A 17,999-nucleotide genomic window follows, 5' to 3' on the forward strand; every position below is an offset into this window, starting at 1 on the left:
ATGATTGTACGTCTATGAGTTGACAGAGACAGAGTCAGTTTTCCGGATCCCGGGTCACACTGCAAAAATAGGACTGAGTTCTATTCTTTGCAGTGCGGCAATGGTCAAGTGAGAGACGAAAGAATTATTCATGCAGGAAATGTGGTTGAGAACTGCACATTGAGCTCTTTATTGTAAATAAAAAGCTTAGAATACAACAATGAAAATCAAATTGACTTGTCAATTAACTTTTACCGGAGACATTGGATTCTTTACATCCGGCAACAGTCTCACTGGTGGTCCTCGCACTATTGAGTGAACTAGTGATGTATAATCCCTCATCCACTCTGCGCACCGAGGACGCATCTGGTGTGAATCACCTCCACTTGGAATGCGATCTGGATTTGCGGAAAACTGCAGTGGGTTTTGGCGTGAGACTGAGGTGAACCGACCAGTCAACGGCTTACAGTTTATCCAATCAGCAGTTTGATGCCTGAGATCAGTTGATGGTTAGTTTGGTACTGGTCAGGTGGTTGGAACTAGAACCTGCAGCCACAAAGCCCCTTTCATGGATCTGTTTGCCATACCTGCTTTTAGCGACAGGTGCTGGGCTTTCCAGACCATGTCCAATAAGCTTGTTTCACCACTGGTGGTCTCTAATGAAGCAGTAATATCTCCAGATGATCAGTGGAAGCAGGATGCTCCTGAGCTCACTTTTGAGCTCAAGACAAAGCCTAACAATTCTTATGAATGTGTGATTTCTTAGTAAGGCTCTAGCTAACAGAATCTCTTACAATACAAGAATTCTTAGGACATTAGTCTGCTATATCATGTTGCCTCTGACTCACACTATCAATTGTACTCGATCCGGGATTGTATATTCTGAAGTAATTACTGATATTTTGTACAGGTGCCAATGGTCCAAAGCACTACGTTGTCAGTGCAGCCCTCTGCCATTCATAGCTCTTCTAGCCTCGGGAAGATGCCAGTGCGGCCTGGCTTACACAACCCCGAACCCCAGAACCTTCGCACCTCACAGGTACATTTTTTTTGTCTGTGCTGGAGTGAGTGTGTGCATGGGTGCCTGGTCACTTCATTTTTAACACACTATTATACAACTACCACTACTACTGTACTACATGCGTTTTCATGTCATGTTTCATCTAGTGCTGGTCCGGAAGGACCCACACAGTTTAGCTCCCAAACTAAGTCTCTGTTGTCTACGAACAGACTCTATGGTGAGAGCAGGATTGGGTGTGCGCTAAAGGAAATGTGGATGGTGTATGAAATTATAAATAACCAAGTGATTTCCTTGCGAATTTACAGGGCATTGCTCTATGTCAGTGTAACAACAAAACCCTGAACACAGGAAGTTATCCTGATCTGTTCTGAGCCAGCATACAGTTCTTCCATCACAGCCTCAGACTGCTCTTCCATTCCATGTAACATTAGGGGTAAATGTTTCAGCATAGGACACTGACTTTGTGTGGTTTTCCAGTGGACCATAGTCCAGTGGCGGCTGGTGACACAACTTCTGCAAGAGATATTATTATATGTTAATTTCCCATTCGAATATTTGACACAAATGACAGACTATCATTGCTCTGTGAGAATGATTACGTTTTACATTTCTCTGAATTTTTTAATGTGTTTGGAGAACCATAATATCTCCTGCTTTAAATAATATTAAATTTAACAGTCATTCTGAATCATAGATAAAATTCAAGATGTTGAATCTATTAAAGTAAAAAAAAACGCAAAGAATTAAAAAAACGTAAATAGTGTGTGACTATGCTTGAAAAATGCTCGACATTAGGGTCTATGTACATTAATCTACCACAGACACTTGAGCAATGTTTATTATTATTAGCATTAATAATAATAATAATAATAATAATTGAAATTTAATTTTGTTGTCAGACTTAAACCAACTCATGAATGATAGACAGGCCTCTGGCACTGACTGCAACATCCAGCTTCGGCTCTCGGCCATAAACCCCATTTGTATGCTCCGTTAAAAAAAATGAAGAAACGGGCCACGTGACTTATGCAGGTACTCTGTGGGCCAGTCTATGACCCAGGGCACCCCGTAACTACCCGCTAGAGCAGCAAACAGGTTGCTGCTGCCCTCTGCTGCTTTGTTGTTGAACTACAGTCTACCTGTGTCCCACAGTTTACCAGTGGTTAACTCGTAAACCATAAAATTAAGTGATAGAAAGATATGGAGATCAATTATTCTCCTACTTTGAAATGGATGAGTCGTGAAAAGGGCTGAACATTTTCTTAGCATTATCAATCAATCAACTAGCTTCTTTATTTCTGGTCGATTGTGTGTCATCTGGGATTGAAAAAAAATCTACCTTGTCATATCAATGCTGGAGAACCTTCTGTTTTTAAATCCTTACAGGGTCACACAGTCATCAGGTCAGCAGCCAATGCAAATCTGCCTCCTATGCTCATGTCACAGCGTGTAATAGCACCAAACCCAGCTCAGCTGCAGGCCCAGCGGCTCTCTAACAAACCCAGCATGTCTCGTTCCGCCGGCATGGGCTCATCGGTTGGCTACCAGCAGGTGAGGAACTTTGTTGTTGGTTAGACTGTGAAAACCGTTCTGACCTCTGCGGTCTTACAGGCCAATCAGCAGGTGGCCCAGCGCTCCAGCTCCAGTGCCATCTACATGAACCTTGCCCACATGCAAGCTGCAGCCTCAGCAGGAGGAGGCCTGGGTGGAGCTGCCAGCCCGTCCACCATGTCCAGCTCAGTCACTGGAGGTGTGAGCTCCATGGCTGACCAGGCCAGCAGCCAGGCTGCTGCCAAGCTCGCCCTAAGAAAGCAGCTGGAAAAGACACTTCTGGAGATCCCTCCTCCCAAACCACCTGCCCCGCTCCTTCACTTCCTGCCCTCTGCTGCCAACAGCGAGTTTATCTACATGGTGGGTCTGGAGGAGGTGGTCCAGAGCGTGCTGGACAGTCAGGGTAAGTACCTGATGCTCCACTGACTACTGAGGTGTTTTTGATCTGTTCATTGTTCCTATCAGGCAAACTCAGAGGGACACTGAGTCGCATGGAGCCTTTCTTCTGCGCCCAATGCCAGACAGACTTCACTCCCCACTGGAAGCAGGAAAAGGCAGGCCGCATCCTCTGCGAGCAGTGTATGACATCCAATCAGAAGAAGGCTCTGAAGGCGGAACATACCAACCGGCTGAAGAACGCCTTTGTGAAGGCGCTGCAGCAGGAGCAGGTCAACACCTTCTGCTAATCCTCCTTCTGTTGCCTCCTACCTGAAAAAAACACATTTGTGCTGTTGATCATTTATACACTGAAAAGTTCTATCCTCCAGTTCCTCTCACTACTCACTCCCCCAGGAACCTGCTTTCCCACACCAGGCATGCAGGTGCCTTGCATCTTCTTTCGATTGTAACGCTTTGTTGTTGTTGTTTCCTTCCAGGAGATAGAACAACGGCTGCAGCAGCAGGCAGCCCTTACTCCCAGCTCTGCTCCGACTGGCCCCAATGCCTCCAAGACGGACTCCATTATCCGGCATCACGCCCTGCGTCAGGTATGTAACCGCTCTCCATCAACATGTCTAACTTCAGCACTGACGGTGGGCTGTACTTCAGGCGCCCCAGCCTCAGGCCTCAATGCAGAGGAGCCTGTCAAACTCTGCCAGAGGGGTCCTGTCCAACTTTGCCCAGGCCTCACAGCTGTCGGTGGCCAGCAGCCTCATGGGAATGACCAGTGCCAAGCACTGTGGCAGCAGTGGAGGGAGCAGCAGACTGCAGCATGACAGCCGTCGCCAGATCTACAACATCCCAGGTACCAAGTCCTTCTGGCCCCTCCTTAATCCTTTGGTAGAACCATTCCGCGAGAAGGACAGTGGCTCCTGTTGGAAGCCAGTGTGTAATATATGTGTGCATAGGCTCAACAAAGCTAACTTAAGATTCCGTTTTCCCTCGGTTTTTAATTCGAGAAACAAAACATTTTCTGCCCCCTAAAAACTGCATTTCCGCTCCCTGCAAACAGTCTGCAGCTGCCCAGTGCAACAGAACCATCAATGAAACATTCCCTTTATTTGAGGCTTTGTCCTGACTCTGGCCTTTATCCCTCTAATTGTTTGACACAGCTTTAGAGGGAACTAGCTTACTGTGTTGCCGCAGAGATGGCAGGAGTTGAATCATTCACCTGAACGTCAATGTCTGAGAAACTGATTGCCATGAGTCTACATTGAGAGCCAACCACAGGGCTCCATGGAGATGTGTCCTCACTGCAGTTGGAGAATATAAAATGGAATTAAACTGTTGAATGTGAAGGTGGTAGTGGACTGTGTGTTGACCCTTCTGTTTGTCCATGCAGGGTTGAACATCGCCTATCTGAACCCAGCAGCCGTCGGTCACAAGAGTTCCAGCTTAGCCGACCGGCAAAGGGAATATCTGTTAGACATGATCCCACCGCGGTCCATATCGCAGTCCATCACTGGACAGAAATAGGGTCCACCCCGTCCTCGACCCTGATGCAGTCCTGGATCAGCTGGCACCCCTCCACCATCGCATGCAGTGCCTGTCCTTGTGCAGACCCTTTGACCACACCCAAGTCCACGAGCGAGACACTTTGTTTAGTTCCAGTGGTCCAGTTTCATAGCAGTTCTGCTGCTGCCGTCTTTCACGTCAGTTGCATCAAGTTTTCTTTTCAGCGGGTTGATGGGTCGCACCTTTATCTGTGTCATCTCAACATTTCAATGGGCAGTCATTCAGTCTGTTCCACCTGAGAACCCTGAAGTGAACGCCATGTGACTGATGGCGGCAGCAGCATCTCCAGAGATAACTGGGACCGCCGCCCAGCACTTGGAACACCAGTATGCACAGACTCATATCCCCCTCTTTGTAATCTTCACATGTGACTCTGGTCTGGAGGTGCCAGCATCACAGACTCTGTACGTATAAAACCCAGAGATCTGGGTCCATTATCTTCTTCTATTTTCTGATTGCCCCACCCCAACCCCACCTTTTTTGTAACAGGGGTTTTCGATGTAATTTTATTTTTGCAGCGTCTCCTCATGAAGAGCCTGAAAGGTGTCGTCATCAGGAGACGATAATGATCAGCAAAGCTAGGAACTGTACAAAATGTGAGGGAGAACTCGCTACCTAAGAGACTAGCGTCAATCATAATGGAGCACTTTGCGTATTTCCACTTGGGGAAAAAGACAATTTGTGTGAAGTCTGGGAGGCCGTGCTGCTACCTGCGAACGATGGCTCCGGTGTGGTCACTTCTCCCGGCTTGGTGAAGATCATCTCTGTGACAGGTTGTGATGGATCAGGATTGATAGGTTTTTGTTCGATTTTTTTTTTTAACTGGGAAATGGGATCACTTGGTGTTGACGGTTATCCAACTTAAAGCAATGAATAATGTCAATGAAGACCAATGTCCGACTCACGGGTGATCTAGTCAGGCTGATCTGTTACATCCTGGTCCAGGACTAATGACTTGTCTGGCAGTCTTGTGCTCCACATTCCATCAAGATAGTGGTGAACTTCTGAACTCCAAAAAAACAGAGGTGATTGTGCTTTCGCAGATGTTGCATTACATATCGCCTGTTTTACCGAGCTCTACAGTGCAGCCACAGAAACAAATGTCTTCAAAACAGAGCTTCATATTAAGGACCCGAAGTGATGATGCTGGTTCTCGTCACCAGCTTTCTGTTGGATCAGAAGAACATAGTGTAATGGATTTGGCAACGTTCAGTTGGCAGTTATTTTTACTCTTGGCTTGCGTGTGTAAGATACTGTACATGCAAGGTTTGTGAGGAGGCGCCCCCTGCAGGGGCCAAAATGTATATGGTTCGTTGCAGCATATGTCACAGTTCATCGAGGAGTTAAAGGCCTTCTTGTGGAGTATGATGCTCCTAACTGATTGTTTAGCCTTGCTTGGTTGAAATATGAGAACACCACCGTTTACCAACTGTAAGTTTACTGTTGTCTTGAGATCAACTGCAGAAGCCACGACTGCTGACAAGTTGTTCAAGTCCTGAAAGAGGTGAAGAGAGCTGCTTCTAAATCTGGCTGTGGAGTAGGAAGGTTCTTAAGCTGCTCTAGTTTCAAATGCTCTCTGTAGCTTCGGCCTCTCTGAGTTTCCGCAAGCACCTTTACGACTCAGTTCTCGTTCCCTAAATTCTTTTTAAAATAAAAAGGCGCTCTGTCACAGTTTAAAAAAAAATAAAAAGAAGTACTGAAGTAAATCTTTTCCAGGTTTTAGCTCAATGTACATTATTTTCCTCCTTGTTCTGAGAAAAAAAAGACATCAAATGGTTGTATATTGTGTAGAAAAGCAAACAAAAGCCATGAATATTGTGAAGCTTGTCATTTCGTTTTGTGAACACTGTGTATTATTGTGTAACAAATGTGCAAAATGTTTGGGATTTTTTTTTCTTTTTGGCCTCTAAATGATGCTGTCTCCCTGATTCTCTTCACTCTCAAGAGTTAGCAGAAAAGTGCTTACTGATTCAGACTCAGTCAGGATTTTGAATCCCCTGTTTCAAACCTTGTGATGGGTCCCATAGTTGACTGTCATATTTGACTGCTCACGCAGACAAGACACAAATATTTATGTTAAATCCTTGACATCTGCCCCCATATGTGTAGACTAGTTTAACAATCGTTCACCTGACAATTGGTTACCATGGCAGCAAGATGGAATTTCAGGTCCAGATGAATGTTGCATGTAGTGTTTTGATCAGTCAAACGAGCAGAGTATTGTGACATTATTGCTCTACTGGCAAGAAGCGAAGGGTTTGGACTCAGGGACTGAAGACTCATCACTGCTTCCTGCAGGTGAAGTGCGTGTATCTCTGCCCCTCAGCTCTCCATGGAGAGGTTTGCATCTTAGTGAGAGCTTGGGCGAGGATCAACTGCACCGAATTAGTGAGTTCTGAGTCCTGTTGTGAATGAGGGAAGAAAGGAAATGACAGAGGACCTCTGTTTTCTGATCATCTTTGGTTCTTGTCATCCACATATATCTGGCACTGGTGGCCCTTGTGTGGCGACTCAGAGTAGGCTCTCCAATGGGCGGGGGGGCGCTTGACAAGGCATCCTTGGAAAGTTATTTTAGTTATTAACCATTTTAGCTAAAGTTATACTGCTTCTCTCTCTTTAAGATGGCCCTCATCAGAATTGGGTGTCAGTTTTATCAGATACTTGTCTGAGATATTGGGAGTGTGCTAGATGACAGATGTGATTACTGCACCAGGCGCGGGGTCACCTTAGACCTGTCATCTATACCGGTACTTTGAATCACGTGCCTAACATGGCTACCGAGTTCATTTTATTTATTTGTGATGTCACTTCTTAAGTCGAATTCAATTGAAGGCGTGAACAAGCAAATGCTAATTTTAATATGAACATTCCTCTAGTGTGTGAGGTTTGTCCTAGATGCAAGAGGAGAGAATTTAAACAAGCGTGACTGAATCCGTGTACACTTTTCCTGCCGACACCAGCAAATTTTCATCTCCACTCCATTGAAATGGACGTTTATTTGAAGCGAAAGCATTTCACATCCTTCCTTTTCCTTTGGTTTATGTGGAACCCAACCTTTTGCACATCCTTGATATTTAACGGTTAAAAAAAGCTGTTTGAATACTGCCACTTCATTGATGATTATGCATTGATTGAGGAAAAAACAAGCTAATTTTGGAGGAAATAACTTTGTAATATTTATCTTGCAAGCTATGTTTAATAAAGGTTCAAACTATTTGCTTCCAAGGCTTTTGACTCTGGGTGCAGTTCTTGTGTTTCACCAGAAGGCGTCATGTAACCACGGCCAACGAGAGCAGGTCTCCGTTCTGAGTCCTGTCTGGGTTTGTCCTTGAGCGCAGCAGCGTATCGGATGTCGCTCGGGTTCCTGGAATTGAACAGTACTTCGGTCAGCGTGTAGATCGAGGCTGAAAACAACAGGTTACCTAACTCAACGAGTTACCGTCACTCACACAAATATGTGACAGTTGTTTTTGACACTAAAGTGCGGAACCTGAAACGACAAACTCACAATTGAGGTGATACTGTACTAAGGGGTGTTTTTGGTTGACGTTCTGCACTCTCTAACAGTGACCAGAGTTTGAACTGGCACTCATGTGACGTCAAGACTATCGACATAGCCTCAGGGACAGAAAGTTCTGAGACACTGGGTGTACGGACAGACAAGAAAATAACCGACACCTGATGTGAGGTTTCACAACAAACGTTCTACGAAACCGACCTCATCACTCTTGTGACCACTAAGAAGTGAAGCTCATCTGAAGTGTTTGGCTCTATCCATTGTCACTGTTTCCTTTGTAATGGGGTTAACAAAGCAATTCAGATGGAACCTCTGCTTCTTGTTTTCAGCCTCCCTGAAAAGTCCCTACTGTTGTCTGTTGAGAACAAGTGATGACTCGTTCTGTCAACAGCAGGTGAGTCATAGTAGGAAACGAGGTGATAGGCTGCTGTAGTTCATGAAGCAGGAGCTTGGCCAATCAGAGAGCAGATCTGGAGCGTGAGCATGTCATGCTTCATGCTGCTGCCATGATATCAGACGCCAAGTTTCTGTTGCTTCTCTTAGCTTTTAACCTGCAATAGAAAGATGTGCTGCTGTCCGCCTCTCGACTTGTTTCTTATCAAGCTTTCAATGATCTTATTTCAATCTTCATCATATGATTGGTTTGAATAGATGTTTCAGTCTGCATATCACATTCATAAAAAAGGAGACAAATAACGCTCCTGAAAACAAAGCTAACGTCACACTAACAATCATAAGGTAGGTCATGAAACACTCCCTCTCTTTTTAGAAAATCTACAGGAAGAACCACCCGTGCTCCACATCTTTTACAGGTGACCCAACGAGTGTTGCGAGCTTGTAGAATAAAGTTTTAAATACACTTTAAACTTATGAACCACAGCACACCTGGGTGGTGTGCATGCCACCTCTGGAAGACCCAGAACCATAACAGGTACTGTCCTCAACATTTGATGGAACTCTTGATCAATAACCCATCATGACATTTCAAATTCATTTATTTGTCAAGCTAGTTTCAGAACACTCCCAACAAGATGCACACAGTGGACCTCTTCAGAACATTTTGCCTGACAGTACACTCGGACTACTTGACTACACCACACTGGTTCTTCTTTTTCAAATAATTTCTACTGTTGATGTACATGTTTAAACATTTACACAATGTTGGTTACAAATCACGTCTGGTGAAATGGCAAGGTCTGACTACCATCTTTTATTCACCATGTTCTGAGCCAGAAATAGAACAGCACCAAATAATCTAAAGGGAAGTCAAAACCTGGTGCAGCTGGTTAGTTCACTGGGTGGCAAGGAATTTGTGACTGAATGTTGCCACGAAGTAAGCCACATTCTGACATTAATCTGCTGCGAGTTGCTTTGGATAAAAGCATCACATGACATGTAATGAAGGTCACAGAAGGGGAGGGAAATCTGACCAAGCAGGGATCACCCACATACAATTGCACTAGATTTTTACTGTTTGGATTCTGAATATGGACTGGGTCAGTCATTTGCCCTTACGACATCTCGCACATTAGCTGATTCAATGTGGCATGTCAATCAGAGGTGTACCTAACATTTAGTCATTGTCTGGCTAGTCTGATCGAGAGAAGGACACGTTGTGATTATTTCGCAATTGACTTTTAGGAGACTCACCTACTTAACAACGTGACCCACCAACGAAAAAAACAACAGCTTCATATCTTCGAAACTATCACTATGCACTACCTGCTCGGTAAGTCATGTTTATGCTGTATGTGAGAGCATGTAAGGTTACAATACTTATCTAACAGATGACGAACAGCGTAGCCCATGAGTACACACATACACATACAGATTATGTCACGTTTCAGCAGCAGAAGTGCATTTCACTAAACTACGAAAAATTTTAAGTGGACATTTGGTCATGGCTTAGGGAGCCTTCAGCGCTGGGTCCTTCTTGATGGAGCTACGCTAGCCTTCATCATCACTCACAGCTAAACTGCGTCAGTACAATATTGTATGGATGAAATATCTCATCCTGTTGTAGAATTAACAAGACCCTCTACTGTTGAATCAGTTTTAACCCAACCTTGGGGATCAAAAACCATATTCCTTACTTGATAGAAGTATGTTCAACATTTACACAGGCTTTGTACTAGCTCCAGAGAAAGCGATGATTCACTTGACAAGAAGCGAAGTTCAACTGAATGTTTTTTTATTAAGTGTCATTTCGTACAAAAGACAAATTGGATTTCATACAAAAATACTCTGGAATACATGACAACATTATTTCGCAACTCAAGAGTTCACTCAGATATATTAAGGTGCGAAGCACTCAAGACCTCAGAGGTCCTGCACGTAGTTCTAGCACTGGCAGAGTCAGACAGGTGTTGCACCCCCCCAACCAAGGTTGGGACGAGCAAAACAACAGTGACACTGAAACATGCAGAAAACTTAAAATACACTCTGTGTCATCAGCATGTGGAACTAAACAGAACCACATTCCACTTCTGCGAAGCGAGTCCCTGGAATGACGAGGCGACAGAAGCAGACATCCCTGCAGGCTGGTGAAACATCTCACGCAGTCACGCTACAGCTCAACAAAAACAGCTGAACTCGGCAGTCCTTGGAAGACCGTGTGATGTTGGGTCTCTAGTTCCACGGAACAGCACTCAAGTGGAGGAAGATTCAGCATCAGCAGCAAGATATTGAGGCACACCACAGAAGACTTGCACATCCATCCATCTGTCCGTCCCTCCATCCATCAGCAGGTTAGACCTCCAACCCTGGTTCTCAAAATGCATTTGAGCTGGACAAATGCTCTGGAACCCATCTGGTCCCTAGCAGACGGGCAGCATGCGCGCACTGTTGCTGAACTCCTCTTCAGACTGCAACAAAACAAAGAGGTTTGGTTAGACAGACCCCACGCCTGACGGACAGGAACACAAGAACCCTCACCTCTGTGTACGAAGGGGGCGATGGGAACTGGAATGCAGGTGTGGTCATGAAAATTGGACTGTCATCTCCATCAACATCATCCAAGAGTGGCGTGAGCGGTTGATCCAGACGACAGTCACGACTGATGTCACAGTAGCTGGGGGGTTCTGACGGCATCCTCAGTGATACCCAGGAAGAGTTGCTCACTGATCCTTCTGTGCTGCTCACACTGTTGCTGCGGCTGCCCAGACCTGACGTCCCTATGACCAGCGGCAGCTCCAGGATCAGTTTATCACTCCCAGGGATGTGCACGTAGATCTACATGAGACAACAGTGATTGTTAGAGATGACCAGGTCCACCACAGCAAGCTGCAGCAACTCACCATGAGAGCGTACTCCACGCGGATGATGTTGCAGCCCAGCATAGACGGCTTGATCTTCGGCACTCGGATGGATTTGCCCTGCCAGGCGTCACACATCCCCGAGATAATGTGGTTTCCTCTCACGGACGACAGCTTCTGACGGAACGTCTTGGTTCGCCCATTGGCCTGGTATATGTGTTTGGCAATAATGGCTGCCTTCGGAACAACGATCCGGGAACAAGTGTTTTCAAACTTGGCGTTGATGCAAATGTCCTCGCCTTCGCAGAAACCACGGCGGTCAATCTTGGCGTTCAGTGACACCTGGCCATCAGGGATGAACATGCAGGTGACCTTTTTCTCTTTCATTCCACCAGTCGGGCACTGAAGACACAGAGAGGTGCTGAGCATGGTTCCATCGGATTGTAGATCTGTATCTGTAGATTGGTCCCACATAGGGGAAATCAAGGATGGCTTCCTACCAGCAGATCGGGCGTGTTGACATCCAGTGGCTCCTCCACCTCGAAAGACTTCTTGCACTCCAGCACTGGCTGCTGAGCCCTCAGCAGCTGAACTTTCACATAGTAGTGCACATAGCCAAACTTCCCCTTGTAAGATGACACCAGCTTCCTGTGGGATCATCAGGCATCACAGATGAAATCAAAGCATCACCTACTGATAGCACCAACCAACTTACCCTTGCTGAGGCAGCTCAAACATGAACTTGTACTCGTACTTGTTGCCAGGTCTCAATATGACGGAGCCATCAGAATCTAGACGATTGAAAAGACGTTTGAATGCAGTCTGAGTGACACGTCCGTTGAGAGCATATGTGGCACAGCAGTTGGGCTAACGTGGCCCTGCAGTCTTCGAAAGCAAACCATGTTGTAAGTCATTAATGTCTACCTGAAGGATGGTCATCCAGCCTCAGGACCTCTTCATGGCGCAGGTATTCGGCCTCTTGACGACACTTCTGTTTTCCCTTGGCGTACTCCACTTTGGCGTTTCCCACACCGAACAATTTGACCTCGGAAACACGAGTCAAATCGTTGACTTCCACTTCCACGCGTCCGGACACCAAGTCCCCGCCGCAGTAGAAGGTCTTGCAGGGATCCGTAAAAACAATCTGGAAATGTTTCAGTCTCTTGGCCATGGCTACCATGACTTTGACCGAGCGTGACACTGTTCGATTAAAAAAGACAACGATCGCAGTGGTAACGATCCGCAGAACACCAGCGTAGGACTTCGGTTGTAAACAACTTTTTCAGGCAGGTTTTATATGTCGATTCTGTGTCACCAATCAAAGGCCAGGGAAGGCAGCGTGACTGGGCGCGTGTACAGCACTGCGATTGGTCGAAGAACAATGTTTATGTGAGGCTTCAGCCAATCAGAGGCCGAGAAAGGCGCGTGAACACCGCATGCTGCAGGAGCCCTTGTGCGTGCTCAGAGTATGTACAGCGTCTAATAAAACATGGCGCTCGGGACACACGAAGCGTGTGAAACCGGAAACCCAAATGACCAAACTTTGAATTGACACGTATGTGCTAAAAATACCCGCAGTGTGTGTTCTGCATGAGCTTTGTACAATTGCTCCCGTCTTGTGTCCCTGTCCATCCGAGCCATTCCTGTCGTAGACGCAGTCTGAGCCTGATATAGCGAAGTTCAAGTTCCTTTCTCTTCTTCTCTGCTAGAACCAATGAGCTATTAGGAGGGTTTAAAATAGATAACCTAGCCTGTTACTTCAATTGCTGGTACTTTCGAGGGATTATTCCTGTCGAGTCCATCAATGCCAAGACTGGACCATGGCAACCTGATTCCTACTTGTACATCATATGGGAGAAAAATGCCAAGTCAGTCTTTTTGTAGCACAGTGGTGAATGGCACACAATGCAACATTTTTATAACGGTGCTGAACTGCTGTTCCAGACAACATAGATCAGAATTTGTAAGCGTTCAAACCAATTCCACCTTGAAACCCAAGTCATGAGGCATTGAGCAGTAGCTCTGGTCAGATGAGGCATTGTAAGATTTACAAATTCAGCACCCCCCCAATGTGCTTATTGCTACTTGTGATTGACAGCATAGTCACAGAAATTTTTTTTTTTTTAATTCAAAACTGCAAAACCAAAACCTTGCATTTCCCACCAAATTCGAAAGCAGGGTGAATACCAACTCTACAGCCTTTCAGCACCCCTTTATTTAAAAAGCAAAAAGAATAACAGGCAAAGTTGAAGATTTTTTTTTTTTTTATTCAACACATTAAATACAACAATCCTGATTCATTTGACAGTCCTTCACCAAGCACAGCTCCACTGGGACCACCTGGAGGAGGAAGACATTTCCTTTTATAAACTTTAGTGCATGGCCTCTTCCCTGGTAAAATGTATCCACCAGATCTTCACAGCAGATTTCTGCTACTGAAGCCCACTGGATCATTACTTTTTGGTCATGTCCACAGCAAGTCAGCAACCAAGGTGCTGAAAGCCTTGGTATATGACCAGATGACTAGATATTCTGGGATACTCACACTCCAGATGAGCAAAAGCTCTCAGTCCAGCTGTGAAACTACCCTTTAAAAGGAAAAAAAAAACAATTAATGGTACCTACAGGGAAAAAAATGCACTGCAGCCAAGAAATACAAATTTCCTGTGGCTGTATCCCACATAGCTCAATTGAAATGAACATGTGGGTAAAGCGAAACCACAGTTTTGCTCTTTGAGGCATTTCCAACAACATAGTTCCAACAGTGACGGAGCTAGTCATGATGCGCCTCAAAGCAATAGAATTGCACATTACAACTTTAAATACACCAATACAATAACGAACATTTAGACAATGCTAATGTTGTTGCATTGACATTTAAGCTCACCACTCTGACAGATATGTGCTGCACCCACCTACAAGATGATCAACAGTACAGATGAACCAGTCTACACGAGGCAGCACACAGCAACCTGGGAAAAGGAAGGCGGTGTTAATCGAGAACATGCAAAAACCTGCTCAGAGGATCTACACATTAGGCATGGAGCAGTTACTGGTACTAATGGCTTAACGTCACATCTGACATAGCATGTTACGCGTGTCAAGTGTGCTTTGTTTGCACAGCGCTCTTAACACCAGCACATCACTTTTTTTTTAACCAAATTAAGACACCGGTGGATACAAGTACTTTCAACATGAACAAATTGCAACAATGCTGCAATAGTAATAGCAGTGAATATACGGTTACATCCCTACTTCACATGTGTATCAACCATTTTACCGGGATTCCAAACATCAGAGGCTTGGAAACCAACGATGCCAAAGTTGAGATGCTCTTGCACTGATATTTGAACAGATCAGCTGATGAAGCAGCTGGCTGCAGATACCCCAGTGCTTGCCCACCATCAACTGTACAAACCTGGTAGTGTTGAGCAGCCTTGTAACTGAACAGCCCAAAACAATCATGTGGTAGAGGCCTGGGAGACAAAAGGTTGAAGTCAAAATGCATTCAAATCCAGAGGAGTAATTCAATTGAAACATGTTGTTCAGCAGGGCATGAGTCAATCAGAGTTCAGAGCAGTTGAACATTTCATTGCCAATCATCAAAACCACAGGTTTCAGTCAACAGTAAGGCAGAAAAGAACCTGTTACCTGCACATGGTCAGCTCTGCGTCGCCATCTTGCTTCCCCTGCCACAGAGAAAGTGTGTCAGACTCACATGGAGGAGGCAGAAGAGCTGTGACTTCTCTTTAGTAACACTGTGGCAGAGTCAGTTGACCACAGAGAGTTGCGAGAGAAATTACTTAATCTCGGCACTGTCTGACCTCTTCGATCCACCAGACGGAACCAGAGCTCGAACTGTGCCAACAATCAACACAAGATACGTCTTCACAGGCCTCCATTACCTCAGAAGCCTTTCAAGGGTCGTTTCTGTCCGAGAACCCATGACGCCAGCCACGCGTCTTCTGGGCGGCAGCCGCGACCCTACACGCCGTACAAGACACGTTAGCAAACCCACTTTCTTCTAAAGCGACATTGTGTCAGGCCTCATTGACACCGATCGACAACCAACAATGCAGAGGTGAAAGCAAAACCTGATTCTCTTTGGCCGCTGTCGTAGTGAAGCACTCCACTGAACAGGAGACTGCCACGAACGAACAGCGGCACATCATATTACTTAACGTTTCACCAAGTTAAAAAGTTCATTCGAACAGGAAATCCAACACTAGGGGTATTTCCACGTCCATTTGAACGACGAACGAATCTTCCAGCATTCCAAACACATTTAAATGTAGCGAGCCACCCACCTTCTAGCAGCATCGTGTCGACGCTGAAGAGGCGGCCAGGGAGTGCTGTAAAGCTATTTATAGTAAGCTGTACGACAATGGCGAACGCTTTATGGCACATTCACAGCAACGTTGCTTAGTAACGGCGCAAGTCAAAGCCAGCATTGAATCGATCTCATATTGTTCTGAACTGAGGATTTTTTTTTAATTTTTATCTTATTCAATAAAATATACCTAAACACATACAAACTTACATGGCATCACAAAGGTCTTATCAAATTTTGCAATATGAAATACAGTAAGATTTAGTTATAAAAAGAAAGCAAAAATAAAAAGAATAATAAAAAGCTTGATAAAAAACTGACGAGTGAACATCTAACATTATAAGCAAGCACTTACTGTCTTACATGCGCCTGAATATTCATGTGACTAAAAGAGCTGTTGGTGGATGAATAACTCCTGCCTCCTCAACGAAATGGCACAACTATGCTGGCAAAGCCTGGGCCTGATGTACGCTGATGACAAGGTGAAATTGTATGAAACAAGCATATTGTATCTTTTGATGAATGCTGGAATTGAAAGACTTAAATAAGAAATTGAACGGATGGTTGGAAGTTTGAAGGATAGAAATGCATTTTACATCATCAAATCACTGGGGCATAGACATGAGACGTGAGCTCCACCAACACCTCCTCCTGTACGACAACCACTGGGATGTTTACATTCATGGGTACAGATTCAAGAGGTCATCTTTCATCGTCACGCTATTGCATATTAAACTAAGCAGCCCTAATTGATTTATTACATCTATTTCATTCAAATTAGCATGATCCCTTATACATATCTGATTAAAACGACACACAAGCACAAGAGTGCTACATTGTACCACACCCATTCTGCTTCCGATCATTGTGCCTGCAACAGCCCATATATATATCAATTAAGTCAATCGAGACACAATATACATCAGGCTGCTTTAATGCAAGGCAGTTGCTTAGGAAAACTACCATTTACTTGGAATTAAACAACAACTATAGTTGGTTCAAGTGCTAGTTGTCGAACTCCAGTGCCATAGACAGGTTTTCCAGGGTAAACTTAAAGAAATTAAACACTTCAGGAAACATAAAAACACGAATACATAAAGACGGCCTAGTGGTTAGTATCCTTGTCTTGCAGTAAGAAGGTTGTGGGTTGGATGCCCAGGTCGTACCACCTTTCTGCATGGACTGTGGGTGTTCCCCGGTTTCCTCCAAAGACACACTCGCTTAATCTGGCACTCTAAAATTGCTGTATGTTTCCTGCTAAGAACTGGCGACCTGTCTAGGGTGTATTGCTGCCTCTCGCCAGCACTTACCACAACCCAGAACAGGACTAAGCGGTGGTTAATTGACGATGCATGCATGACATTCTTTCATAAGTACTTACATAAGCAGAGACTGACATACTAAAATCAGCTTCTCTCCTAGACGACTCACAGGAAGAACACTTCTGGCTTTTCTTTTTCAGGTCACTCCATACTTTCAGGGTCTGCCTGAGCCATGTAGGCATCAAGCTCAGCATCCAGGTGACCTTTGGTCTTGGACATGTAGGCATCCAGCTGGTTATCCAGTTGTTCTCGGGTGACCGCAGGTCGACCTGTTCCCTGACCTCGGCCCCGGCCATGGCCGCCAAGAAAACCACCATGGCCACGCGACAGAGAAATTTAATCTTAAGTCTTCCAAAAGTTCTCACCCCTCCTCAGTTGAGTTACAAACTTGCAGACAGCCGCCTGTGAAGAAACATTACAGGGGGTTTCTTTGCCATGACTCACAGAATGCCAGTATTTGTTCTATTTGAGTCGTTGTGGATGTACAATTGCACCCGCCATGTGTTTTTGTCCATCTAGTCCATGTATGTAGGCTGGGTCTTTGCCTGATATTGTGAAGTTTAAAAGATTGTTTTTATTTTGGTCACATACTTCAATGCACGAAACACATCTAATTCAGATCATGGCAAGGTGGGACGCTCAACTAACAAAATTCCATTCATGCATTGCTTGCACATCTGATACAGATCAGAGAACTCATCTGCAAACAACCCAGCGCTGGCTCAGAGTGGCCAGTGTGCATGAGACCCCTGCACTTCTATCAGTTTTCAGTTGTTAAGTTATGTTCTAAAACATGCAACCAAAGGAAAAAAACTAAAAAGCAATTTGGATGATTACCATCATATTCTTACAGCTTCAAACTGAAAATGCAACGAGCATTTCCGTCAAAGCTTTTCCACTTTCAAAGGTAACACTATTTTTAAATGCCTTTTTCATTTTTATTTTAATCGCAGAACAAGCAGTATTTATTGTATCTCATATGTTGAAGAAAATGCAGTTTGGATTATTGATTTTTCATTTACTTGAGACTATATAGAGCTTTGTTAAAATCTAAAAAGCATTTCTGTTTTAA

General features: G+C 44.8%; 2 protein-coding genes, 1 long non-coding RNA gene and 1 other non-coding gene across 5 annotated transcripts in view; 1 reads left to right on the forward strand and 3 right to left on the reverse strand.

Moving 5' to 3' along the window:
• gatad2b (GATA zinc finger domain containing 2B) overlaps positions 1 to 7,738 on the forward strand; it is a 32,780-nt gene extending 25,042 nt beyond the window's left edge. For both annotated transcript variants that reach the window (XM_053863262.1, XM_053863263.1), the window contains exons 5-11: positions 890 to 1,018; positions 2,387 to 2,551; positions 2,612 to 2,954; positions 3,017 to 3,219; positions 3,427 to 3,537; positions 3,599 to 3,794; positions 4,332 to 7,738. In XM_053863262.1, the coding sequence (XP_053719237.1) occupies positions 890 to 1,018; positions 2,387 to 2,551; positions 2,612 to 2,954; positions 3,017 to 3,219; positions 3,427 to 3,537; positions 3,599 to 3,794; positions 4,332 to 4,465 (1,281 nt within the window). In that variant the 3' untranslated portion in view covers positions 4,466 to 7,738. The remainder of the gene's footprint in view (positions 1 to 889; positions 1,019 to 2,386; positions 2,552 to 2,611; positions 2,955 to 3,016; positions 3,220 to 3,426; positions 3,538 to 3,598; positions 3,795 to 4,331) is intronic.
• Positions 7,739 to 10,195: 2,457 nt separating this feature from the next.
• On the reverse strand, positions 10,196 to 12,567 carry txnipa (thioredoxin interacting protein a). Its single transcript, XM_053862772.1, has 6 exons — positions 12,200 to 12,567; positions 11,991 to 12,066; positions 11,776 to 11,923; positions 11,318 to 11,677; positions 10,956 to 11,252; positions 10,196 to 10,885 (listed from the first exon to the last, which is right to left on the reverse strand). The coding sequence occupies exons 1-6, from the start codon at positions 12,453 to 12,455 to the stop codon at positions 10,838 to 10,840; spliced, it is 1,185 nt and encodes a 394-aa protein (XP_053718747.1). The 5' UTR covers positions 12,456 to 12,567; the 3' UTR covers positions 10,196 to 10,837.
• A 954-nt stretch (positions 12,568 to 13,521) lies between these two features.
• Positions 13,522 to 15,632, reverse strand: LOC128757694 (uncharacterized). The gene is made up of 7 exons (XR_008414394.1): positions 15,583 to 15,632; positions 15,181 to 15,259; positions 14,927 to 14,964; positions 14,694 to 14,751; positions 14,191 to 14,247; positions 13,821 to 13,863; positions 13,522 to 13,615 (listed from the first exon to the last, which is right to left on the reverse strand). It is a non-coding gene; the product is annotated as an uncharacterized LOC128757694 (long non-coding RNA).
• Positions 13,933 to 14,069, reverse strand: LOC128758270 (small nucleolar RNA SNORA18). The gene has a single exon (XR_008414474.1). It is a non-coding gene; the product is annotated as a small nucleolar RNA SNORA18 (small nucleolar RNA).
• Positions 15,633 to 17,999: the final 2,367 nt, after the last annotated feature.

This window comes from Synchiropus splendidus, chromosome 4, assembly GCF_027744825.2.
Source record: "Synchiropus splendidus isolate RoL2022-P1 chromosome 4, RoL_Sspl_1.0, whole genome shotgun sequence".
Classification (NCBI taxonomy): Eukaryota; Metazoa; Chordata; class Actinopteri; order Syngnathiformes; family Callionymidae; genus Synchiropus; species Synchiropus splendidus.